The sequence below is a fragment of the Myotis yumanensis genome, unplaced genomic scaffold (genome assembly GCF_028538775.1).
Source record: "Myotis yumanensis isolate MYYU_CA2020_CCGP unplaced genomic scaffold, mMyoYum1.0.hap1 SCAF_10, whole genome shotgun sequence".
Lineage (NCBI taxonomy): Eukaryota > Metazoa > Chordata > Mammalia > Chiroptera > Vespertilionidae > Myotis > Myotis yumanensis.
The window spans coordinates 69,092,643-69,119,726 of record NW_027223761.1 but is presented as its reverse complement, the minus strand read 5'-3'; the positions used below and the strand labels follow the sequence as shown (position 1 = coordinate 69,119,726).

The 27,084-nt window shown below is 46.3% G+C and overlaps 1 protein-coding gene across 2 annotated transcripts; it reads right to left on the bottom strand.

Annotated features, from left to right (window-relative positions):
* POU2AF1 (POU class 2 homeobox associating factor 1) lies at positions 1-25,503 on the bottom strand. 2 transcript variants are annotated; one of them, XM_070425949.1, is made up of 5 exons: positions 25,397-25,503; positions 5,807-5,937; positions 5,265-5,307; positions 4,917-5,182; positions 1-2,321 (listed from the first exon to the last, which is right to left on the bottom strand). In XM_070425949.1, exons 1-5 carry the CDS (start codon positions 25,410-25,412, stop codon positions 2,007-2,009), a joined length of 771 nt encoding a protein of 256 aa, XP_070282050.1. In that variant the 5' UTR covers positions 25,413-25,503; the 3' UTR covers positions 1-2,006. The 2 variants fall into 2 exon arrangements, with proteins under 2 accessions (XP_070282050.1, XP_070282049.1); XM_070425948.1 differs by lacking the exon at positions 25,397-25,503 and adding an exon at positions 9,663-9,999.
* Positions 25,504-27,084: the final 1,581 nt, after the last annotated feature.

Sequence of the window (27,084 nt, the reverse complement as noted above, 5' to 3'; positions counted from 1 at the left end):
TCTGAGCAAGTCTTTATTGCAAATGTTTCCATTTTAGCAGAAAACAACCAGGAAGAAACCTGGATGGGCTACTGCAATCAAAACGTTTTACCTCAACAATAAAATGGACACCATTTAAATACGTGAAATACTTTATTTCTTTGCCAGTTTTTGCCAATTTATACTCCCTTATGGAGATTGCTTCTGCACCCCGTCAAATTCTCAAACAGTGAGCTGAAAAATCTTGCATAGTGTTTTCTATAAGAAACCAAGGTACTTAATGATCACCAGGCCCTACATCACTAGCAACAAAGATGGAATTTCATCATCTAAAATGCTACCTAAGCTTCTACATTTAAAATTAGGTCTGAATAAAAATAACTCAAGATATTTGTACTGGGATTTTACTCAGATACTGAAAAATGTGGGTCATAGTAAACCCAAAGCAGAAAAAAAATTTTTTTAAAGGCAACTTTCTCCAGTTTTCATTTTAAATGGGGGTGTCAAAGAAACTGTCATTTCCCAGAAAAGTCCATTATTTCTAAATGGATTCCACCAACTGATGTGTCTGCCTAACAGTGACAATGATGTCATTAGCGGACAGATGTGCCAGGTCCCCAAGCACACAGCCACTGTCAGGAGCTGAGCACTCCCAGTGACAACTGTTCGCAGGCCCCAGTGAATCTGATGTTTCTCCAGCTAAAAACAAACAAACAAAAAACAACAACAAAAAAAGAAAATGAAATCTAATGGTCCTCTGGCCGAGGCTGCAGAGGCTCCCAGGAAGCACGGTGCTCCGGGAAGAGGACTTGGCTCCACATGTCGGTGGCTTCTGGAGGCTTTTAGGACACTACAGAAGCACATGTGACAGCACTAAACCAGGATGCAGTCGCCACTTCAGTGGGTCTGGGCCTCCACACAGCACCACAGAGGGTCTGATGGAAGAAGCAGCCAGACACAACCCTCTTCCTGTTTATAAGAGCTCAGCTTTCCTTGCAAGTTTCCTCAAAGAAAGTAGCAAAACCACGTAAGACAAGTTTTCTTAAGTTTATTCTTAATCACCAACTAATCTGGAGTGAAACCATTCCTCAACTCTTCTACTATCCCGTAAAACCCGACCTTCCCCTCCCCTCACATCCCCCTCCCATCCCACATACACACACCCCATATACACACACCATGTACCCATCCCTCCTCTGTCCCTCTGACCATGCCCCAACCCGCTCTGGCATCCCTTTTTAAAAAAAAAAAAAAAATGTTTTTATTGATTTGAGTGAGAGAGAGAGAGAGAAAGGTAAAGAGAGAGAAAAAGACAACATCCATCAGCTGCCTCCAGTACCCACCCTGACCGAGACTGAACTTGAAACCGGGGCATGTGCCCTGACCAGTCATCAAACTGGGAACCCCTTGGTGCACAGGACAATGTTGAAACAACAGGGTCACACCTATCAGGGCTGGTGTTGCTTTGTCTCCCCCACCCCCTGGGCCCTAGGCCTCGAGACCTTGCTGTGCAGACTGTAAATCTGGCCAATGCTGAGAATGGCTATACAGAGGAGCAACTGTGGGAACTCAGGGCTCAAGAACTGTGGCACTGGGCCTGGCCTCGAAGGTGCTGGCAGGGCCATTTTCCACAGGGCACCCCATACATTTCAAAATGACAGAGGGCAGCTCTAGAAGTAGTGAACACCCCAAGAAGGGTGGTCTCCGGGAAAGAAACACGGCAGAAATGAAACCACCCAGACCACAGATCTGCAGCACATGCCATCAAATATTCCCTCTAAAATCCTTAGCATTCCTTCCCCAAAAGGAACAGAAATGGGGGGAGGGGATGAGAAAGGGAGAGGAAGAGAGGAATGAAAGAAGGGAAGGAAACAAAGAAGGAGAGAAGGAGGGAGAGAGGAAGGATGTCAATTTGCAATTCTATTCTGGGGTAAAAAGTGTAGTTAAGAAATGGCTGCTCCATACAGATAGAAATCTGAGGTCCGATCCCAGGTGCAGGGAGCAGGATTCTCAGGTGGGAGCCAGCCCTAAAAGCCTTCCACGGAGAGCGTGTGGTTGAGCGCGTAGGCATCGCTATCCTCTTCCTCCAATAGCAGCTTGTCGATGGTCAGGGAACTGATGGCTCTCCTGGGGTCTTCCATGTCCTGAAGGACTGGCTCAGGGATGGAGATGGGGAGCTGGACAAACTGGGGCCCGGGCAGAGCTGGGGCCGGAGGCTGGTACTGCAGGGTAGAGGTGGGCAGCGTGGACAGGGGCTGAGGCCACGGGAAGTAGGTGAGCGGTGCCTGGTGCTCTGGGCCCTCCAGCTGGGGGCCCACTGTGGGTGTGGTGGCACTTCTCGTCTGCAATGGGGGAGACACAGGACCGAGGGTTAGAACCCTGGAGGATTCACTGCCACCCTTGTCCTCTAGGGGGTCTGTTTCCCTTCAACTAGGCTCTTTCCTGCTGTCTCACTCCAGGGGGCTCCACCTGCACCGACTCAAAGCCTCCCTGACAAGAGAGGCTCACACAGGCTGTATCCCTTACTCTGTGACTCACTAGCTCCAAGTCCTTGCTCATGCTACATTAGAAGCCTATTTCATTGAATATAAAATGCAACCCAACTTCAGAAATGCTAAAATCAATGAAAATACTCTATGCTAAGCAATAAGCCTGCCGCATAGCATAGTAGCTGTATCACAAAGGTGGCACAGTGCTACCCACAAATGAAGACAGTCCTCACTCCACACAGCAGCAGCAGCACTCTGAGGTCCCCTTGGGCTAACAGAACACAGCTCACTCACCTCTCATGACCTCATCATCTTCTATGTGTCAGCTGGGCCCCTAGGGCCATTGCAGAGACCTCTAAACACCAAGGCCACGGTCCCAGGGACTCTGCAAACAATGCCCCTCACCTGCACAGGACCACCCTACAAACCCAGGTCAAGCCTCCTAGACAGACAGAGCCTGTATTCCTACTATCTCCCATCACTGAGGAAGCAGACGGAAGAGGAATGTGTCTGCATGGAATGATGTGTGACAGGCCAAAGTCTCCCTCTACCACTCCTGCCTTCCCTGTCATATTTCTCTCCGGTTGCCACCATGTTTTTGAGACTAAGTTATTATAATTATTTAGGAAGAGCTTATTTCAATGACCTAGAGACCTTGTTATAACAGAGGTTCCAGTACAGGAGGTCAGGGGTGGAGCCTGGATTCTGCAGGTCTAATCAGATCCCAGCTGATGCCCATGTGGCTGGTCCAGGGACCACAGATTAAGTAGTAAAGCTTAAGGGCTTTTTCCTATGGAATGATGGAGCTGGAAAGGGTCTCAGAGGCCTTCTGGCTTCCCAGCAAGGGCTTATTATTTTCAGTATTCCAAAAATCCAAAGGAAACCCTTCATTTTTGAGTTATAAACCTGTGCAGGTCTACTACAACTGCAGGTTATTTTGCTCAGGGATAGAATTACAGCAACCCAGTTCCATAACAGATCTTATCTCCTGCTGATCAAGAGTGCCCACTGGGTAGCTCTAACCAGCTTTGATGAGTCAATTTACAAAGTGGCAAAACAAATAAATTATTTCTTAATAAATATAGCTTGTTTGATACACAGAAACTTTCAAAGCAGGAGGTGGGAATGATGAAAGGATAAATAATGAAAAGAATCCTTGGTCATGAAATGGTTGGGAACCATTAAATCTGCCACCCCCACTCCCACCCCAAGCACTCTGATATGCAAATGAGTTAGTTGCCTGGGAAAGGTGTTGAATTAACTCCTTTCTATCCACCACCATCCAGGCCCCAGAACCGGTTTGCTGGGTAATCAGATGAGCATGGGGTAGGAGGGCTCGCTCCTGCAGGCCATGCCTGGATGAGACTTGAAGGGCAGGGGCATCAGGATAACACTTAACCCTTGAGGGAAATGCAGGGGTCTTAGAGAAACAAAGCAAGCTTCGTCATCAAGGTGGGCTCTACAACTACTCATGAGGCCCCAAGTCCACCTCCCGTTTTCTTGGGACTAAAGCTGGACACAATTGTAACCAGAGGACTTTTCTCCTCTTGAACATTTGGGGGATTCCCAGGTCTTTGATCAAATGGGTACCATTCACATAAAACTATTTCTATTCCTTCCTTCATTCCTGGGTACAGGCCATTCCTTTCCTATTGGGCACTTGAAGGCAGCCCTTGGTTAATGCTGTTGGTCGACTTTGAGACAATTATAAAAACTGGCATTAATCAAGCGCTTTCTGTATGCCAGGAACTATGCTAAGCCCAGGAACTATGCTGAGACCTCTACAGGCATCATCCTATTGATCCTGACATCAACTCTCTTGTTAGTATTCCCATTTTACAGATGAGGACACCAAGGCTCAGAGAAATTAAGTCACTTAGCCCAGGGCCAGGGATTTGAATCCAGGCCATCTGACACTAGAGGCATAATTCAAAAAATCTGACCTACAGGTGGGTCAGATTCCATCAAAAGTACACTTTTCTGACAACGTGTATCATCTATTGCTCCACCTAGCAATCTCTGGTAAATCCCATTGTTAAGTGAGTGATCACCCATTCACTTATCTGAATAGAAAGAAAAGTCTGGCTGTGGCAGGAGACCCCATCAAGTTCTCACGTGGTAACCTATTCTCTGCTTACAGGGCAGCAGGGATGCTTCAGGACAGAGAAGCAGACATCCCAACCCTGAGGAGCATTGGGCATGGCAAGGGAGGCCATAGCCTTCTTTGTGGAGGATATTTTAGGTCAATGGGAATGCGAGCAGTCCTCCCAGGAGGAGGTGTTTAGGTGACCTAATTATCCTGAGAATCGGTAACAAGAGAGATCAAGAATCAGGAAGCCAGCCATGTTCTAAAAGAGTGCCCTAGTGCTCGCTTCGGCAGCACATATACTAAAATTGGAAGAGTGCCCTAGACATGGGTTGGTTCAGCCCCACCTTTGAGTGACATACCGTGACATTAGTGATGAGTGGCTGGGAGGCGTAGGTCAGCACAGAGGAGGGCCCCACGACAGTGTAGCTGGGGCACACCGGCTGCACATACATGTCAGCTGAGTAAGGGCAGCTGACAGCTTCATGGGACACATACTCAGTGTAGGGTGTCCAAGGGGCCAGGGGCTGGAGGGTGGCAGGGGCAGGCTGAGAGAGCCAGCCGGCACACAGGGCCCCCTCCTCCGTCACGGTGGAGGCAGCGACCTCCATGTCAAGGCAGGAAGGACCTGTGGGAAGAAGGAAATGACAGAGCTGCAGGGCCGCCAGATGTGGGGCCTGGAGGAGGCCAGGGCTGTGGGGAGCGCTTACCCACTGTGGTGTATGTGGCCAGGGGCTGATGGGGCAGCACCACCTGGGGGGGAAGAAGACCAGGGTCAGTGTTCAGCCATCTCCAACTCGCCCCCTGCAGGAAATTTGCCCCGAGGGCCCCAGGGCAGGAGCGTATAGGGGAGAATCAGCCTTGTTAGAACAAAATACGTGCCCCCATCCCAACCACCCCCACTGACACTTTTGAGGGATTCCTGTTTCCATTTAGCAAGAAGGCTGTGCCCTTGGGGAACTGGTATTGCCCTCTTCCTGGGGGTAGAGGGATCAACTCGCACCAGGATGTGGGAGCCATTCACTCACTCAGGCCTTAGCTTCGTTCAGTGGGCCGGCCAGCCAGCCCGCATCCCTCATCCCATTTCATGAACCCACCAACCTGTTCTACCCTAAGTCCATTCTCCGGCAGCCACAACCATGGCTAGGGTTGCCTTCGTGCCCCACGAGCATCCCATGGGGCAAGGAAGCACACTCCTGCCCCACCTCTCCCATCCCACCCCCACGCACACCGGCCCCCGCGGCCCCCTCACCGCGGTTGGTGTCACCGCCGCCCCGCTGCTGGCATGGCCACGTTTCCGCCTCAGCAGTTCCTTCACTGGCTCCTTCACACGGACGCCCTGGTACGGCCGGGCCGGGGCCGGGGCTTGATCTGGCGCTGTGGCTGTGGAAACAGTGTCCCTGAGGCTCATCTCCCTTCTCGGTCAAGTTCCACCTCAAAGTGCCTCTCTCCTCAAGGCTCTGCCTGCTCACCTAAGCGGTGTCTGAGCGCAGAGGGCCTCATGAGACTTCCTAGCATATTTCTCCCGTATTGTCACTCCTCCTGCCCCAGCCCCCTGTGGCTCCCCTCCACCCAGACGATTAATACCGAGCCCCGTCGTCTAGACTGAAAGGGCCCCAGAGGGTGATGCCAATGGGTGATCCATTTCTCCAACCCTGTGCACGCTGCCTGTGACATAAACCCTGACCCCAGCCAGGTCTACCTAGACTTCTCCACATGTTCTTTGCCTGTCTCACCGCTTCATCTTCGCTTGAGATGTCACATGGTCGGGATTCCCTCTCACTTTTCTCAGCCCCTTGGTTCTTCCTAACCAAGACTGGTGCACCGTTCCTGGCCAACCCCTGCAGCCCACAGAACTTGTTTCATCCTACTGCCTCTCAAGCCCGTCCAGACCTGGTTAGTATTCATCACAGGGGGCAGCAGAGGACGACAGTTAGAGCAGGGACTCTGAGTCAGATGGCACAGGCCTCTAAACCTTCCTCTGTGACATTCACGAGCTGTGTGATCCTGGGCAAGTTACTATACCTCTCTGTGCTTCTGACCCTACAATTTCCTATTAAAGGAATGTTATAAGGAATCATTGACATAGTAAATGGGAAGCATAGAATATGCTTAGTATAAAATCAGATGCAGGGTAAGCATTCAATACATTTTTAGTCTGCTATGTAATAATTAGTTATCTTTTTCGGTGTAAATTTCTAATGCCCCTAACTAGTTTCTAAACTTCTCAAGGTCAGATATTGTACCTTATTTCTCTAAACCTTCCTAAGTGGCATATTCATAATAAGCTTAGTAAGTTATTTGCTGAGTCATTGATTGGGTGATAATTTAAAATGTGCTGTCTGTCAATCATCTTCCCTTCCCCTCTCCTGGGCCTTTAGAATAGGCTGGAGCAAACGGTTCCCACTTTCCCCATGGCTCCAGGGATACATGACAAATATCCAATGGTGACCCATGTGCCTGGGTCTCTAGGCTTGCTGCGGAGAGAAGGTCCCCTCTGCCTTTTGTCATCAAAGCCAGGAAACTAAAGTGTGAAGCTCAACAGGGCTCTTTCTGTCCTGGCTGAACAAGTCCGCAGCAGCCCTCACTGGGCAGTGACCATCTGCCTGCCCCAACAGTCCACAGCCCAGGGTGACATGCAGCACTGGCCCTTGGAACTCATTATCATCCACTGATAAGGGCCATAGGGACCGGGCTCTGAATCAAAAGCCCGGAAGCCTGGGTATCTGTTAAATCCGGATCCGCAGCACTGCCCGGGTTGAACTTTGCTCGGTAAATACCCAGCTGATAAGCTCCCGTGCCCGACTCAGCACCAGACCTCCATCTGTGCTCCAGGCACACACATGGCCTGGGCTCGGGGCTCAGCAGGTGGAGAAGGCAACAGGAAGTGGTGGGAAGGGATGTCTCAGAGCCCCAGGAACACATGACGTGGAGTCAGAGAACCCCAAACTCAGATGCATTCATGGGGGCTTTTGGACCTGGCCAAGTCACAATGCAAAGTACAGGTACCCAGGCCCTGCACCTGGACAGTCTGGTTCTGGGGATTTAATGTTGGCCTAGGAATCCTAGGACTTATAAAAATCCCTCAGGTGATTCGGAAACTGTACCGAGGTGAGAACCACTAATAATTCATTCCTTGATGCAATACAAGAAACTTCCTCCAACATCCTGATAGGACATGAGTTACCCTCTTTTTGATTTGCGCTGTCATAGCAAGGGATCTCTACCGGTATTCATTCATTCTTCCAGATGTCCCTAGGCACTAGGAATGCAGCATGGAAGAAGATAGGTGTGGCCGCTACTCACAAGCATCTCGCAGTCCAGCGGGAGAGACGAGCATGAATGAAACATTCACAACTGTGAATTCAGCCTGAAACGGGGGAGCATACCAAAGGGAGCCCGCCTGCTACCTGTGCCCCAGGACCACCTGTGCGCCATCACATTTGTTCTAAGTAGCAGTGAAAATGGGCCTGAGAACCAAAAATGCCTGTATTCAGATGATTTATTTAACCGCCCTGGGCCTCAATTTTCTCATCTGTGAAATAGAGATTATAACTCCTGTCTCACACAATAGTTGTGAAGATTTAACGAAAATAATACATGGGAAACTCCCCAAACCATATCCAGCATATAGTAGATGTTAAAAACATGCTATTTTTGCCTGGCTGGTGTGGCTCAGCTGTTGAGCATCGACTTAGGAACCAAGAGATCACTGGTTCAGGGCACATGCCTGGCCTCGATGCCCAGTGGGGGGCATGCAGGATGTAACCAATCAATGAGTCTCTCTCATCGTTGACATTTCTATCTCTCTTTCCCTCTCTCTTCCTCTCTGAAATTAGTAAAAGTATATTAAAAAAACAAAACAAAAAAATATGGTAACAAAACACCACTTTTCCTTGCATTGCCTTCCAATGAAACTCACAATTTATAATCCATTAATAGTGTCCTTATCTGTAAAAAGAAGATAATGATGACGGTGTGTACTTTGCAGGGTAATTTGAGAATTTACATGTAAATACTTAGAATAGAGCTTGCACTGAGTAAGCACCAAGTCAATGTGAGCTCATACAGCGTGGGACAAAAGTAGGCTTACAGTTGTGAGTGTGCAAAAACACAGAGCTTGTTCCTGTATTATTTTTTATTAATCATTACATTATTTTCCATATGAACAACTGTAAGCCTACTTTTGCCCCACCCTGTATATTCATGAGTAGCAGTAATAGTAGCAGCCCTTCCCAGCATCTGTAGACAGATACCAGGTCCCCTGTACAGTGTCTTCAGCTATTTCTTAAAGACGTGTTTTGAATCCCTTCAAACCATCTTTCTACTCGCATTACTCCTGCGCAAGTTCCACTTTCACTTCCCCTTATGACGGGCGATGCCCAGTGCTGACCACAGACCCCAGGTGTGGCCTGACAGCTCAGAGAAGAGGACACCTGTCCTCCCACACTCTGCTTACTCACTCTCACGGCCACCCTCGCCACATCAGCTTTGTTCATCCCTCAGCCTAAACTTGTCTCTCACTGGGTTTCCAGCTATTCTTAAGCGCAAAGTGCAGCCTCAGGCATTCTGCCTTCAGAAAAAACTCTGGGCACAGGGTTGTTTGGGGGTCTGAGCACTGTGGTCACACTCTAGTTGGGGGACAAGAAAGACTTGAACCACAGGCACACTTCTCAGACCGGATCAAAGAAAGGTCTATAGCTAACCCTCCACCCCGCCTGATTTGCATGTACATTTCTGAGGAAGAACCGAGACCCTGAGAACATGCCGGATCCCACTATCTCCCAGGAATGGCCACCTCTAACCCTTGGCTGCAAAGTGACCAGCTGGGCATTTCGAGGACCTTGTCAAGCAAAGGCTTCCTGCCTCCTGTTGTTTTTGAATCAATGAACAAAGAGAGCTTGGGGGAGGTGCTATGAGCAGAGGGCATCACCCTCTGATGTCTGGAGTTCCTGGAACCCACAGTGTCAACAGGTGTGCCCTGGCACAACCACCATATGGAGAGCAGTAACTATTGCAGTCGCAGAACTCCCACGGCTCCCAGGGAGCTCCTGACTGCCCACCCATGAGTCCACCACCAGCAGCTGCCAAAGATCCCTGTAACTGACCGCAGGTAGGAGGCCATGCGACGGTGCTTCTGAGAGTATCTTCGCAAAGTGACCGGGAAATATCAGAATCTGCAGCCTCAAGACAATTCCCACAGGATCCCGACAGCCAAGTGTATTTGCAAGGTGAAAACTTGCAGTTGGTGCATTTCACACTGACCTTTGTAACAATAAACATTTCTAATGCCACCATAAACACTGTAATCCCTACTGCCACCAGCATGAGACATGAGCCCACGAATACAAGTTTGGAAGAGGAGAAACAGGTTGTCTGAAATCATGGTTGCCTTGCCTTGGGGCTTCTGGATCTTTGCATCGAACTAGCTTTAATAAAACCAAACCAGAATATTTAAAAGAAAAATGTAAGATTATTAAAAATAATTTCTTAAAATAATAATAATAATTAATAAATAAAAGAAAAGCCAAAGAAAATTAAACAGGAGATTGAAATGAGGTTACACAGAAGATGAAAATCCAATTTCCCAAAGTAGAGTTGACCAGAAACTTTAAATTTCCCCTGATCAAACTGCAGCTCCAGGTCGTACACCCTCAAAGCCTGAAGCTTTCTCACCACGTGTCCTGTGCTCTGAAGGCCCTTCAGGTCTCCCGCGGGCGTCCACATATCCATCACTGGGGAAAATCTTTTCACCTAAACACAAGCTTCTTGGCCTCTTTGGGAATCTCCTTTTTCAGGAGAACTTCAGCCATCCTGCCTTTCCACCACGGGAAATCAGTCACCAGTGGAGTCTGGGGGTGGGGGGTGGGGAACACACAAAACTCATTTACAGAAAAACCTATGAATTCGCCCCAATAAGGGCTTCCCTTTTCCAAAAAGAGCAATGAAAAAAATCTGAAGGTATAAAAAGTCAGCAGAGACATTTCAGTTCCCCCTGCCACACACCCGGACATGCCCCACATCACAAAAATAAGAGTCGTGCAGCTGCTGTTCCGCTGCGGAGCAGGGACCATGACAACTTCAAGCCGACGGGTCTCCTCAGACTGCGCTCTGGCTGCATGTAGGCACTATGCTTGCTCTGCACCAGGCGTAGGGGACATGTGGATTCTCCTGATTTAAATAAACAGGGCCCTCCAGTGCCTGGATGAAGGCATAATAAATGCCACTGAGGAAATATGCAAAATTGTCAGCACTTGTTTATTTAGTGACCCCATGCAAACTGCATCTATGCCAAAGCGAGGAAACTGCTGGGCTAAGGAGGTAAGTCCCTCCTAATGGCTCTGAGCAGAGCCCATACCCTGTAACTGGTCCCTGTAACTTCTCCTCTAGGAGGTTTTCAAAGAGCCCTCTTCAGACAGGTGTTCCCTAGAACAGCCTTCAAGAGGCTCTTGAAAGAAGTCTCTCCTCCCTCCCAGCCACTGTGCTGTGACGGATTTCCCAAAAGCCATTGGAGCAGGCACCTTTTGGGACTGCTGCTCTAAGGGCTGGGTGGGATTCAGAATAAGCCCACGTGTTCCTCACCAGGGGGCCAGGAAGAGGAGCCTATCCCACCCAACTTGACACTCTCACTCTCTGAAACCACTTTCCGTTCCCAACGGACTGGTTGAACCTCAAGGCAGCAGCATTTGAACACAAGGGCATTTTGAAAGACAAAACCCTCCTTCAGAAACACACGTGATGCACTATTAATCACTCCAAGCAACCACAGTAAATATTTTTCTCTTTTGCTGCTGAATCTTCAGTATTGTTTTTATAAAAAGACCCATTAAGAAGAAATACAAATAATTTCCCCTTTACATGTAGCAAACCAAACTCAAATAATTGAACAATAGGAATCCAAGCCTAGGGCCAACGAACTTGCCCTAGCTTCTACCTGGAAGCAAAGGCAGAAACTGTTGCTGACACTTCTCACCTTAATGTAAAGAAGCTTGTTTGTGTTCTAGGCCCAAAACAAGCTGAGGACTCCTGGGAAAGCGTAGCTCGGGTTGGCTAAAGGATTATTCAGATCCTTGATTGAAACACTAACAGGAGTGTTCTTCTTATAGTGAAGGTCTGAGTGTCAAAGTTTTCAAATTTGTTCTTTCCATTCATGGACAATGGCTGATTTTTTTCCAAACAGGAAGAAAGAACTTGGGCTTTGGCCAGAATTAGACTTGATACGCTACAAAAAAGTTTTTCCCACCCAATTTACACTAGATTGTAGTTTACTTTTTTTTTTTTTTAATGTAGGCCAACAAAGAGATCTCATATGCATGTCAATGTGGGCTTTCTATTCACTATATTTGAACTGAGAGGCCCCTGCAGCCAGGAAATATCAACACTCTATATTCTTGCAATCTGGATAACACCCAGGCAGAGGGCGGAAAGGTGGTTTTAAGGAAGGTGCTCCAAACACATGAGAAAGTGGAACCGCAACTGAAGTTTGATGTTGCTTGTAAGACTACTGGGACGACCAAAGAGGAGTAAGTCATGATGTCTTCATGTTTCTTGGTTCTGATTGGAGAAAGGGAGGGTGCTTGCCCTCCCTGTATCCCCATTGTAAGAGGCATATTCTCATCTACCCCCAAAGAGCTCACTGATCAACATGGGTGGGTCACTGGGAAAGACTAGGGAGAACCACAGACACCTAGAATTTCCCCAGAGCTTTAAGCAGGCCAAAAGGACCGACAGGGAACACGCGGATAAGAGGAGCCAGAGGAGGCTCCTCAAGTACGTTTGCGGTGACTGCAGAGGATTGTTCAGTCTCCGAACCACAGAGCCCCAGACAAAAAGGATCTCTGAGTCAAGTGATCCCTGTAGGAAGGAAGCCAGAGCCAGCCAGAACTGTTCACCCAGGATTGCACTCCTCTCAAATTGTTAGGCTTGCAGAGAGAGCCCGTTTACCCACAGCCCCCTCTCACCCACCAAGCTCCTGCCTGAGGTGTCCCCACTCTGCAGCCTCAGGATTACAAGGATTGTCCCAAATATTCTGAATGTGCCACCACATGCATGACCTTGGACAGGGTCAGCCAAAAGGCCTGTAGTGCTAGTCTTCAGACTCTTTCCTCACATGCACCGCTACTGAGGCGCCCTTGCTCCAGGAGCTCTCAGCGCCTTTCATACCATGCACCCATCCTCCTTCCAGAGCTCCTGTAGACCCAGAAGACAGGGAAGGCTGCTGCCCTCTGCTCTCTCCTCCCAGAGACAGTGTCAGTGTAATGTCCCTTCTCTATGGAGGCGCGTGTATGTTGAGTGAATGCATGCCAAGGGGCTATGTGTTTCCGGGTCATGACCTTAATTCCCAGGAACTCAGAAATAACCACACTCACCTTTGTGATGTTGTGTGCCCCCAAAAAGCCTTTGACACAAATGATTCCATGTGAGGTCTCACCACAGCTTCTGAAACAGGCTGGGGAGGTGTCCCTCTTAACTTCTGTCTTACTGGTGAGGAAAGTGATGCTCAGAGATGTTGAGTGACTTCCCCAAGGATTTAAATAAATAACAGTGTCATCAACTAAACCCAGGACCTGTGATTCCAAACACAGTCCATTTCTGCTTCACTGCCTGCTTCCTCCTTACCCAGGCAAGTCATGTTGATTTCTTTGGGTAATACTGGAGGTCCGTCCTCAAATGGTCCCCTGTCCAATTCTAACCCTCCTCCCTCCAGTTGGAGTGTGGGCTTGGACCACCCAGATTCAGTCTTCCTTGATGGTCAAGAAATGGTGGTTCCCAGGCTAAAGAGAAGAGAATAGTCCATGAGAAGCTTACCGGCAGTCTGCTCACATGAGCAGTGACGAGAACTGAGAGACCCAAACAATTCCCCGCAAAGTTTTATTTTTGGTATTTTCGACTGAAATGACAGTGGATAGGTCCACCTGAGAACCCAGCTGCATCTGTCGCCTTTTACAGAAACTGGCGTCACCAGAGCAGAAAGGGCTCCCATCTCAGATGCATCGCGTCCCAGGGTGGGGGCAAGTCCAGAAGACCTCTGGCAGAGCATTCACTGGACAAGTACTTGCTGAGCAGAGGCAACTATGTCCTTGCTATCATGGAGCTTACTGTCTAGTCTAGTGTGATATATAGACTTAGTCAAATAATTGCAAACCTAGAGTTACGAACTATGACAGAGCTGCGTCTGCTTCAGAGTTGAAGTGTTCCGGCTGCACAAAGAGGAAGAAGCATGATTGTTCTGGCACCAATGCAGAGAGACTGCTTTGGGGCCAGGCTCAGCCACATCAAGATATACAAAGTAGCCCCAAATGTTCAGGGTCCTTCCCCAGCCTAGGGATCCTGGATGAACCCAAAGATGTTTCCACCAGCTGCCCCTATCCTCTCCTGATTAGCCCACTGGGGAAGACCATTTCTAGGAACTCAGCTTTGAAGATGGAAATCAGCTGGCTTCAGAGGTTCTATACTGAGTCTCAAATATCCTGAAATTCAAATTTTCAGGGGCTTCTGATCCACACTGCCACTACCATCAATGAATCAGAGCCCACCTCCATCTAAGGGTGTATGTATTTCAGTTGGGAGGGAAAAAGCATCTAATGCAAACCTAAAATCCTTGACATTGAGAAGTGGTAAAATATAGTTTGGGACTCAAGGAGACATAGTTTGGAATGGCTACTACATAGGTTATCACTGTGCAACTCTTGGCAAATCACTTAACCGGCATGTGCCTCAGTTTCCCCATTTTCAAAATGAGGTAATATCCACCTCATGGGATTATCATGAAGAATATGTAAAATTAACACAGTTAAAGACCCAGTACATAATAGGTGCTCAACAAGTGGCTGATTCTCCTTTGATCTCCATGGTCCATCACTCACCAAAGAAGAGTGGCTCTAACTTGCCCCTCTCCTGCTATATCCTGATACTGAATGTCTCTATCCTCAATACATTCAGGGCCTTCTGCTGCCAGCAAAGCCTGCTGCAACCTGCCTTCATTGTTCTCCTAGAAATCATCCCTCAGATACCTGGGCCTGATGTCCCCAAGTAGCAGGACAGCCCTGCTTAAGATGCAGGGGGAGGCCAATGATGCTATAGAGAAACTGGTCAAATACCTCACTTTCAAATACAAAAAAGCCTGGACAGGAGACATCAAAATCCTGACATTGGCCTCTTGTAAAGTTACCATAAGCTAAGCAGAAGGACTTCTTTCTTCAGAAGCCACCAGAGGATTAAATTTGTGGCAGGTTTGAGCTTTTAAAGGATGACCCCAAGATGAAGCATATTAGAGGTTTTTAAGTAGCAAAGAATGATGGGATGGCATGTCCTTGTCCTGACATCAGGTGTGGTCCCTCAAGGAACCTGTATGTCTCTACAAAAGGATAGGGACATAGCCATGGTTAAGGCCATAGTCATGGACTCCTCTTCAAAGGGCTCTTCAGTGGTTAGAGAAGGGACTTTTGTCATCTGTTAGGGCAAGGCATACTTCTGGCTGACATATCAGCTTATCAACAACAGCAGGGATCAAACAAAGGGAAGAAAGGACTCATACTGAGAGCATAAGACCATATCAGGGGGTGAACCAACCCAAGGTGCCCACCTGAATTTTATAGTAAGGCAGCACCTGAGTGAGGAGGTGGAACAGAGGGGACTGATACTTCTTTCCTTGTTAGATCAAGACCTATACCATGAATCTAGCATTGCCAGTCTGATATAGAACAAGAAAAACTGATGGTTAGGCAGCTAGAGGAGAGGAAATTCAACTGCTTGTCCCTTGATTTTAAACAACAACTAGTTTGGAATTTTGGGGACTAAAAAGATGCTTTTTTTAATTCTCACCTGAGGATGTGTTGTTGTTTTTTTTAATTGATTTTTAGAGAGAGGGGAAGGGAGAAGGAGAGAGAGAAATATCGATCAGCTGCCTCCCATATGCATCCCAACCAAAGATCACACCCGTAACCTAGGTATGTGCCCTGACCTGGAATAAAAACCGAAATATGTTTGGTACATGGGACAGTGATCCAACCAACTGAGCCACCCTACCAGGGCAAAACCAAAGAGATTCTTTCAAAAGAAATAAACTTTTCCCGAGACCCTCAGATATGAACCATTTCCTTGGAGGAAGGACTCTTCAAACTCAACATCAGCTGTACATTTTGGGTCCAACCCCAGCTCGTGGTAGCTTGGGGTACAGCCTATGTAAGTGAAAGCAGCTCTGATCATTGATTCATGATGTGAGATATAATTGCCAGTCAAGATGAGCTTTTTTGCTAGGTCTCTGGTTTACTAACCAATGTCCACATGATTTGGGGGGATTCCCCTGTGAAGGACATTGGAGAAGTTGTTAGAATATGAAGCCTGGGCCCTCGCCGGTTTGGCTCAGTGGATAGATCATCAGCCTGCGGACTGAAGGGTCCTGGGTTCTATTCTGATCAAGGGCACATGCCCCAGTAGGGGGTATGCAGGAGGTAGCCAATCAATGATTCTCTCTCATTATTGATGTTTCTTTCTCTCTCTCCCTCTCCCTTACTCTCTGAGATCAATGAAAATATATTTTTTAAAAAAAAGAAAAAAAAGAATATGAAGCCTGGGAAAGAAGTCACCAGGTCAGTCTTTGAGGAATGTATTCCCCTCCTAATTCACAAGATACCCACATAGACTGAAAACATGATCTTTGCAGCTTCAACGCTTCATGGAGATCAATTTAACACGTTTCACAGTGACTCACTTTTCTCTAGGAATGAGGTCCTTACCCTGGAAGTAACCAAGGACCTGTGACCAGCTGTTAGGGATCTTGCTGAAGGAGTGGAGGATTGGTTGAGATCAGAGCTGTCAATCTGTGTAGCTTAAAGAACCCTGAATATAGCAAAGGTGCCTGTAGTTGCCAATAAAGAGAAGGGAGCAGAGGAGTGAATGAGCAATCTGAGCTCTGATGTCCCCACAAAGCTTCTTCATTTTTATTTTTGTATTGGAGCTCTGCAGTAGATTTCGTTTAAATAAAGCAATTTATGGCAAAAATGTTGTAGATACCAACCTAGATATTCTCTGATTTTCTTCCCACACTTTATGTCCTAAGATGCCTTCTTACTCACAGCATCTATGCAAATAGTCTAATAATCATTTATTCTTTTTTTCTTTCAACATATTTTTATTAATCTCAGAGAGAGGAAAGGAGAGGAGAGAAAGACAAAAACATCAATGATGAGAGAGAATCATTGACCAGTTGCCTCCCGCACACCCCACCACTAGGGACCGAGCCCAGGACCCGGGCATGTGCCCTAACCGGGAACTGAACCTCGACCACCTGGTTCATATGTTGATGCTCAACCAGCGGCCAAGCTGATTATCATTTATTCCTGGGGCTTCATATCCAATGCTATATGCTCTGTGGTACCTTCCTTAATTCCATCTTCGCTTCCCTCCTGCTGAAGGTAATTTATTTTATTAGTTGAATTCTCTATTTAGAAATAATTATATGATTGGATAGATGCATGCATGCATGCATGGGATGATAAAGAGATGGCTGATTTTCCTTGTACACCTTTCTTTCCTGAATTGATCTTGCTTTTCATTCTGCACTAAAACTTGCTCCTATTTTTTTTATCCCCTTGCCTCCCTTTTTTCCTTTCTTTTCCATCTCCCCAGCATTTTTCAGTTCTGTAGAGTTATGACAATCTTTGGACTCTTTCTCTCTTCCAATTAAATCTATGATTTTTTTTCCAGAGGACTGAAAAGTAATTCAGCTTCATCTACGTGTGGTTAGATCCTTTTTGGTCCCAACACCTGGTCTGAGAATGATTCTGGTTCGCAATGCTTTGGCTACGTGCTCTTCCCAGAAAGCGATACTAATGAAACCATTACTAAGAAAAGAGGCAGCACATTGCTGTTTCATTTTTCGGTATCATTTGTGCTATTTTTTGCATACTCAAGTGTCGTCCTCCTTGTAGCTAGATTATAAACACCTCAGTTCAATCTCCTAAAATAAAAACAAATACAAGCTTGCCAATCAGTACCAGCCTTCACCACCACACCGTGCAGGGTTGCTAGGAAATTGTGGTTCAAGTTCTAAGTCTGGTCACAGAATGGCCCACTTAACCATTAGCCCTGGTGACTAACCTCCCCATGAATTACACGGAAAGGCGTGTCCTGCTATTTCACAAGAAGTGCAGAACTCAAGAGGACACACAACTATAACCTAGAATTAGTTGCATCACCTTTGTCCTCAGAGGTAAAAGTGAGAAGGAATGGGAAAATAACAATAGTAACTAATATTTATTGAGTATTGACTTAATGCCAGCCGCTGTAGTGAGCACCTATCACACCCTGTGAAGAACCGTATTCCCACCATATATGTAAGGAAATGGCCACAGAGCAGGCAAATGGACTTGCCGGTATCATACATTAATAAGGCATAAATCTAGGGTTCAAATTCAGGTCTGCCTGCCCCAGAGGCCAACTGTAAACCACTGAAGGCAAAGAATGAACAAAGATGTCGCTCTCTAATTCAAAATTAAACCCTACGCCCTACGCCAGGGGTCCTCAAACTACGGCCCGCGGGCCACATGCAAATACAAATATTGTATTTGTTCCCGTTTTGTTTTTTTACTTCAAAATAAGATATGTGCAGTGTGCATAGGAATTTGTTCATAGTTTGTTTTTTTTTTAACTATAGTCCGGCCCGCCAACGGTCTGAGGGACAGTGAACTGGCCCCCTGTTTAAAAAGTTTGAGGACCCCTGCCCTACGCCTTGTTTTCCACACCCACAGCTACACCCACACCTACACACACACACACACACACACGAAGGGATACCCTGACTCTTCTGAAGTCTGATCAGTTCAGAAAAAAGGAGACGTGCAAGGAGAAGGAAGCCTTGGCCCCCAGCACAGACTGCCACACAGGACTTCCCGTTAGTGCTGTCCACAAAAACAGGCGGGCTGGGTTATTCTGGGGAGATTCTTGGTCTTCTCTCCTTTTTCTGCCCTGCACTGCAGCTAAAATATCTGCAAAGAGCCCCACAGAGGAGGTATAGCAGCAGGCATAGGCCTCATTTCCTTCAAAAGGTGAGCTGAAACACAGGCATCAAAAATAAGTTTTCAATATATTGAAGGGCATTTACATCTATTTCCATTTTTCTTTATCCTAAAGTGCATCAAACATCCTTTTCAATTTTTTACCATATCAATATAAACATATACACAGAAAAGTACATTAAAATGTATATGGAATTCAATAAATTATTATTAACTAGATAAATAGTTCAAGGAACAGAATACTGAGAATCCCAGACGTTTCCTTCATATTCCCTCCCAAACGTTCCTCTCTTGCCTCTCCAAAGCTTATAAGAAGCATGGTTTCTAACATTGTAGATTCGGGTTTTTTTTTATTTTTAACTTTACATAAAGAGAATAACCCAGTAAATAATTGCTTGTTTTGGCATTATTTGGCTAAAACTGTCGGATTCGCTTATATTTTTACATGCAGTTACAGTTAACGTTTTTATTGTTGCTAGTGTTTCATTGACTTATTATTTAGACTGGATGGCTATTTGTGTGGTTATTGGTTTTTAGCTATTGTGATTAATGATGCTATCAATAGTATTGTATATGTGTATTCTTCTTATACACACTAATGAATTTCTGGTAGATACTGCCAGATTATATGTTATGTTCAAGTTTAGTTAATAATGCCAATATGTTTTCTAAAATGTTTGGAGGAATGTTTGATCCACATTCCTACTAAACTTAAATGATCAAAAATTTTATTTATTTTATTTATTTTTTAATGCAGCCGCGCTGAGAATGAAAATTTTTATTTTTAAGCATTTTGGTGAATGTGAAGAGAAATCTCATTTATTATTTTACTTTCTATTTTACTGGAATTAATATAGTGTTATATAATTATTGTCCATTTTACGAAGTACCTTTTCAAATTTCTTGCAATTTTTATTAGATCATCTTACTAATTTGTAATTGACTGTAACTTAAATTTTTCATTGATTTGAAAGTGTTCTTTATATATCTTGATAGGAATCCTTCTTTGTTTATGTTTAATGAAAACATCTTCCCTCCTCCCCCCTCAAAATTAAGTTTTTAAGACATGAACAGACATCTGCCAGGTGCTGCAATTTTTTATTTTTGTTTGCCATTGGTTCTTTGTCTAACATGGAAGGTGGCCTGTGCTTTTACCTAAGCCCTGCGTGTGAGACAAGAAGCAGAACAAGGAGATGGGACAGCTTAGCAAGACAATATTCGGGGTCTGATTCACATGTTTTGCGTGTTGGGGGAGGGGCAATGATAGAGAGGTATGCTTTTTTTTTTTTTTTTTGCCTTTCCCTTTTCTTCTTCTTACTTCTCCAAACACAGATGTGATGGCTAGAGCTACAGTGGCAACTATGAAGCAATCTTGAGGATAAAAGCCCCATGTGAAGGAAAACAGGCCAGGATGACAGAAGTAGCCGGGGACCCTGTGGGCACTGTAGAGACTCCATACAGTCCTGCCCAGCCCACTGCAACTTCTTTCATGTGAGAGAATGTACACCACTGTCTTATTTCAATCCATATTGCTTCAAGTCCCTTCACTAGCAACCAAATCTAATCCAGAGTGATCCAACAGAACATCTGGTACTCTGCACAGCATCAAATAAGTACTCAGTGCCCCATAGCTGATATTTGCCCCCATGAAAAGGATTGAACATTTTCTGCTCTCAGCAGTACACTGAGCAAAAGTGTATTGGAAGTCATCAATTTCAACCTCCAGGTCAGGCGTTTTCACATTGACCACCCGTTAGAATCACCTGGGAGGCATCTGAAAATTGAATGCCTGGGGCAATTTAAAGAGGACCTCCGGTTGGGACCCAGGCATCAGTATTTCTTAAATCTCCCGGAGCATTCCGATGTGTAGCCAAGGTTGAAAAGCACTGCTCCAAGCAGATGCAAGAATCCTTTTTGTTAAACTAGGGACTTGTGTTTGAAAGCATATATTGATTTCTTATAAGCACCCATGAAAGCTCAGCAATTAGAGCTGGAAAAGGAGTTCAGTCAAGGTCAACCTCTTTTCCCTGAACAGGGAAATGTGAGGCCATTTTACAGCAGGAACACGGGAGACCCAGAGCAACGAGGTGGCTTGCCTAAGCCCCACACTTACTACCCATGGACTCAAAAGTAGGATCACGTGTTGTGCCTGAAGCTTCATCCACAGCTTCATACAACCAGGACCACAGGGTTCAGAGAAGGCCTCTCCATCCCAGGCAGGCCCACTCTGATCAAGCAGTTGTTCTATAAAAATGCAAAAACTGGAATGTTGCTAAATATATCAGAAAGGCGAAAATTATGTTAATGATCAGAATCAATTGGCCAACTTTGGTTTGGTTGGCTCAAAATGAGAAATTGATGGATATCTTGATTGCGTGGGAAAATAAACTTTAGAAATAAGTCAGAGGAAAAAAATAAAACCTAAACCTTTACTTTGAAAAGCTTAAAAGCAAAAATAATCAGGACTTCTAATGAATTGACTTAAATATCCAGATATTTAGCTAATAATTGTAGATGACCTTGGTTCTTTTTTGATCCTCACAACAGAACAGATTTGCAGCTTTGAACTGGAAGAAAGCTTTCACAATCTCTGACTCAGGGACTTTCTGGGTATAGAGGGAGACAAAGTTGGCATTTTTTTTTTTGTAAATATAGAGAAAACAAAGTAAAGTTCCCACCTTGAAAATCATCTGCTCTTTTACCAATTAATCTGTGTGCTGAGTACCTGTGTGTCACTTATTGAATCCCGGTGTGTCTTTTAGACCCTACTTGCCCTTATCAAGAAAACCACTGAATCAATCAATAAACTTGATAAGAAATAAAGGTGCTTATTAGGCTTATTAAGTAAGAAAAGATGATAACAGAATAGAAATATTTAGAGGCACTCCACAGACCTAAATTACTTCTTGTTGTAAGTTTGCCTGAACTTACACAGGAGAAAGAGTTCCAAAAAGTGTATGTATGTTATAGATTTTTCTTATCTTTGACTGCATTTTTATATATTTTTTAAAATATATTTTATTGATTTTTTACAGAGAGGAAGGGAGAGGGATAGAGAGTTAGAAACATCAATGAGAGAGAAACATTGATCAGCTGCCTCCTGCACACCCCCCACAGGGAATGTGCCTGCAACCAAGGTACAAGCCCTTGACCGGAATCGAACCTGGGACCCTTCAGTCCACAGGCCGATGCTCTATACACTAGCCAAACCGGCCAGGGCATGACTGCATTTTTAACTGCCTCAAAAGAGTTGGCCATTATAGGAAACCTGGAGTAAATCCGGAGGTCTATGTTAATGAGAATTTTGAGACCTTAATTTATCTGTCCGCTGAACCTCTGCCCTGTTCCAGTTGTCGAAAAGCAAAGGCACATCCATACCATAAAATTTGATGTAACTATTCCCCGTTCCTAAGGTGCCTCCTTGAGCACCACAGCAAAGAAATGTCAAAGCTAAGTCTATGGGACATCAAGACAACCAGACAATTCAAAAACAATCACTCAGGCCTGCCTTTCATCATCACATGGGTCTTACCCTACACAAGTAACAAGAGTAAAAAAAAAAAAAAAAAAAAAAAAGTTGTTCAATATATTCATTTTCTATAGGTGGTATTGAGTTCATTATACACAATCTCATTGCTTTTAAAGAGGAAGTCAACCAGATCTAATTCAGGCATTGCCCAACTCATTTTATCAATTGACTGCAAGCTTTGTCTCCATTGGTGTTGGCTTTGTGCAAGCCCAGGATATTGAGTGACCTAAGGAAGTGAATACCAAAAGAACTACCCAAATTAGCTTAGACCTGAGGTCAGCAAACTTTTTTAGGCTTTGCAGGCCAGATGATCCCTGTGGCAACTACTCAACTCTCCTGTTGTAACAAAAGCAGCCCATACAGCATGTAAACGAATAGATGCGGATGTGCTCCTGTAAAATTGTGTTTACAAAAACAGATGTGTTGGAACATATTTAGCACACCGGCCATTGCGTGCAGACCCCTGAGTTAGACAGAGCCTTGGAAAACTAATTGTAAGATCCTATCACTCAAGAATATTTTGTGCCCTTTTAACCATTCTAATCAAACTGTGGGGAAGGACAGGGCATGAAGGAATCTGCAGCAACCCTGATCACTCGAGATGGGTCTGCGGAGGTGTCGCAGGAGGAAAGGGCTCGCTCATCACTATCATTACTTATCAGGAGACTTGACGACATTCATTTAGCTCTGACAAAAACCTTGTAAGGTGGTGATTAGAGCCCCCATTTGCTAGGCTTTTAAGAATATAAGGTGAGATAATTCGGTTGAAGAGCCGATTTTCAACCCCAGACTCATCTCACTCCATCGCTCCTCTCCTGCCGTTTCCGCTCACTGACTGTTAGTAAATGGCCTGAACAAGGGCTTCTTGTTGGGGTGGATGTTAGTGCTTCACCTCTGCACGGAGCCTGCAGGACCAAGTGCAGAAGCCAGGGGGAGAATTTGCAGGTTGAGTGACTACTTTATCCAATTGATCAGTCAAGCAGAGCTCAAGTCCATGAATGAGGCTTGAAGATTTCCATGTCTATGTGCCAGCAGTTCTGAGCTGATCTGAACTAAAGCCCATGTTCATATTTAGTCCACAAACAAGGGTCATGGGCCAGGTAGGGAGGAGGCAGCAATTACAAAGTGAATGTTTTCTTAACCCTTTCCAGAACCTCATAGCACAGTCATTTCAGCTCATGCCTCCAGGATGTTTTCTGAAAAAAGAAAGTGCCTTTTCAGCACTCTTGGTGTCTGATTTCAAACCCTGCCCTTCCACCAGGTGATTCGAAGTGGGCTGACACATGCTGCCCTGTTTTTACTGGTTTTCCCACAGGGCTTAGTCACCTAGGTGCCCTCAGTGCCCTAGACAAGGGCCTTACTTGGATCCAGGGTAAGAGCATGGCTCTGGTGCCTGGGGCCTTCCCTAAGTCCCTTTAAGGTGCCAGAGGACAATGAGAGAGAATCTTCACTATGTGCCTCTGTCATGGAGAAAGTTTGCCCAGTTATTCCACTGATGAGCTTATAGCGCGGTCTCCCTAAGGATGGGGTTTTGTGGTCCCTGATTTGACCTCCAGGGTATGAGCAGACCACATTCCTCTAGCGTCCCATATTATAAAACTTCTAGTCTCTTAGGAGGAATTAAAGAAGGAGAAATGTAGTGTGTAACCAAGAGGGGAGAATATGAATGCAAGAAGCAGTCCCTGTCTCAGACACTGAAGCAAAACCCGGGCAATCAACATCATTTCCACAGCATCTCAGCTTACTCAGGGGGCCGCTGCAGAATGGCTATTACCTGTGCCCCATTTTACATGGATAACCCTAAAAATTACAAATAAAAGAAGAGTGCCTTGCTCTGAGTAGATAAGAATCAAAGCAGAAGTCCCTCCAGGGGGCTCACATAGACCCCCACTGACTCAGCTCTGAGTGTCAGGGTGTAGGGACCCACAGCAGCTCCCAGTAGAGGCAGTGATGCCCACCCACCCTTGGCCATAGGCATGCCCAGGGGGCTGGCCAATCCTCCTCTGGTAGCAGTTACACACCACCCATACTAGAATATCCCCAACTCTCTTGGAAGGATTCCATGACTCTCAAACCCAAATTAGAATTCATTTCTTTTTATTTAAAAAAAAAATGCATCTTGCCAATATCCAACAATGATGAGACTTCATGATCTGAGAGATTTTGAAGTCACTCCTCCATATTACACATTAACCAGCTCAATTCCAGGGAGTTTACACAAGAAATACAGGAATAATGAATTGGTGATAAAGGGATTGTAAGTTATGTTTTAATCAATGAAGGTATATTTTCAGACCTTTAAGGGCTCCAATAGAATATCTTTGGTAAAATAAATACACTCCCTAATTTATCTTTTTCTGTAAATCTAGATTTTCTTATATTAAGTTTGCTTGAGGTAGAGCATGCCTGAATTCATGAAAAAGCATTTTAAAATGATCGATAGAGCCATTTTTTAGTAATACTTCTTTCTTGAGGAAGTCCAGATCTGAGCCCCAATAAGGTTCAACTCGCATGCGGCCACTGAGTTGACTTTCTTATTTCAAGAAAGAAATGTTGTAGATAATCTCTGTATGATTTCAATTATTAATAACACGAGTCTCCGTTCAGTCCCACATAATGGAAAATAAAGTTCACAATTGTTCCATCCGACTCCAGGGATAAACATAAAGGTAACAGATAAACCTGCTGTCCTTTTGCACCCGCCTTGCCACAGAACGGGAAGAATGACAAGAGGCAGGACAGTGAAGAGATAAAGTCACGGGTGACAAAGCCCACCTCCCCTGTCCGCCCGGCGTCCACAGATACAAACCACACCTGCCTGGCAGAGGCTAAGCGAGTCAGAGAGCAGCGGGCCCACGGAACTGAACCGTGGGCTACAGAGCAGCTGTTTATAAAATAAAGTCATGCAAAGACCTCCCTGGCTTTCCCCTCCCTGCCCCAAACCAATATCACATTTGACTTTTGTTTTTGTGAATCATAAACCGCCCTTTCTTCCGCGCAGTGATTCATGCCCAGCAGCCGAGGGACCACAGCCTTCCCACCTGGGAACAGTAGTTCGTTCCCCTCCAACCTGGAAAATCAGCATCACCCTGATCACCCTGACAGGGTGCTTTCTCCACGGGCTCTGTCTCACCCACCTCCTTCCTCCCTGCGCTCCTGGGTGGGACCCCAGACCCTGTTCCCCTCCCCCGCCCCCCATTTCACTACCACCACCTCCCAGTTTCAGGCTAACTGGTGAGCCCCCCGCCCCTACTCACGCTGATGGGGCTCTGACAGCGACAGGCACAGCACTTACATTTTTGCCAGAGCATGGCCTGTGACAGGATGTTGCCTTTTTTCTTTGAAGCAGACAGTTTGGCTTCTTTAATGTGAGACCTGGGTGTGCTTTCCTCCAGTGTAGCCACTGCCTGCTCAGGGCCGCTTCCTCAGCTTTTTAAAGGCCGGGTTCCCGCTGCGCAGCGGCACAGGCACAGCGTCATCACATCCTCCCCCCGCCAGGCCCCGCCGCGTCCTCAGGAGGCTGCCTGTCACCCACCTGTCACCCACCCGCACCCTCGGAGCCCGCCAGCTGCAGACCGCTGGCCGGAGCCGCCAGCTGGACCTGAACAACCCGCGGGCGCACGAGGCCATGGCCCTTCCGACGTGGCCAGAGTGTGCTGTGACGTGTGGTGAGTGGGAAAGGGTGAATGAGGGCGACCTGTGTGCGATGTGTGTCCAGTCCTCTGTGTCCCCACACAAACGAGGAGCCCCAAAGTTCCCCATGGAAAACTCTGGGTTTGCTGTGGTCCCCCCTCCAGGCTTCTACACCACCAGGATGTGAGCGGGGACTCGGTCTGCCATGGGCCCTGCTCACGGGAAATGCTATCCCCATGGGGTCACTAATTCTCACTTGCTGGAGGAAACACCTGTAGCCTCTTCAAGCCTCACTAAACAACCTCCTCATTCTTTTAATATTGCTTTTCTGTTGATGCCATTTTGAAACACAGCAGTCCCTCTCCTTGCCCCCCAACCACCACCAAATGGCAAGTTTTACTCATGGTTAAGTAGGGGGACACTGTTCTGATGGTCCATGGGCCCACAGAGGAGGCAACTCACTCAGGGGAGAGAGGAGAGGATGCTCTGCTCTGCAGCTGGGCTGGCTCCACAGTGGGAATCTGCAGGCGCAGTGTGAACAGGCCTCTCTCCCAGGGCCCCCCACCTGTCAGCATGAAGCCCTCGGAGGAAGGTAATGGGGTCCATCATCAGGGAGTGTTTAGGGCACCGTACCCTTTTATGTAATGTTGTTTACTTTGAATTTATATTAGTTCACACAAACACTCCATCCATGCTTTTGTTCCGGCCCTCCGGTCCAGTTTAAGAACCCATTGTGGCCCTCGAGTCAAAAAGTTTGCCCACCCCTGGTTTAGGGTATTAGGCTATGGGCTCCTTCCCAGTTTGGAAGCCTTCAGCCATGTGTATGTGAAGTCCACATGCTTGGGCCCCAGTGACCCACAGCTTGGGATCAAGACCACCTAGGGCAGACCTTGCTGCTGTATCCCACGGCTGCCTCAGCACCATCTTACACAACCTAGATTGGATCATGCCATTCCCAGTTTTAAAAGCTTTCCCCTAGCCCTAGCCGGCTTGGCTCAGTGGATAGAGCGTCAGCCTGCGGACTGACGAGTCCCAGGTTCGATTCCGGCCAAGGGCACATGCCTGAGTTGCGGGCTCGATCCCCAGTGGGAGGCGTGCAGGAGGCAGCTGATCAATGATTCTCTCTCATCATTGATGTTTCTATCTCTCTCTCCTCCCTTCCTCTCTGAAATCAATAAAGAAAAGAAATATATATATATTTAAAAAAAGTTTTCCCCTAATCCCTTCAGTCCAGAGCTGGAGGCACAGAAGGCCTTTCACAATCTAGCCCTTTCTGTCTTTCCAGCTCCATCACTCACCACCACCCCTCCCACCACCACCCCCTCCACTGGTCCCCAGTGACTTCTAAGC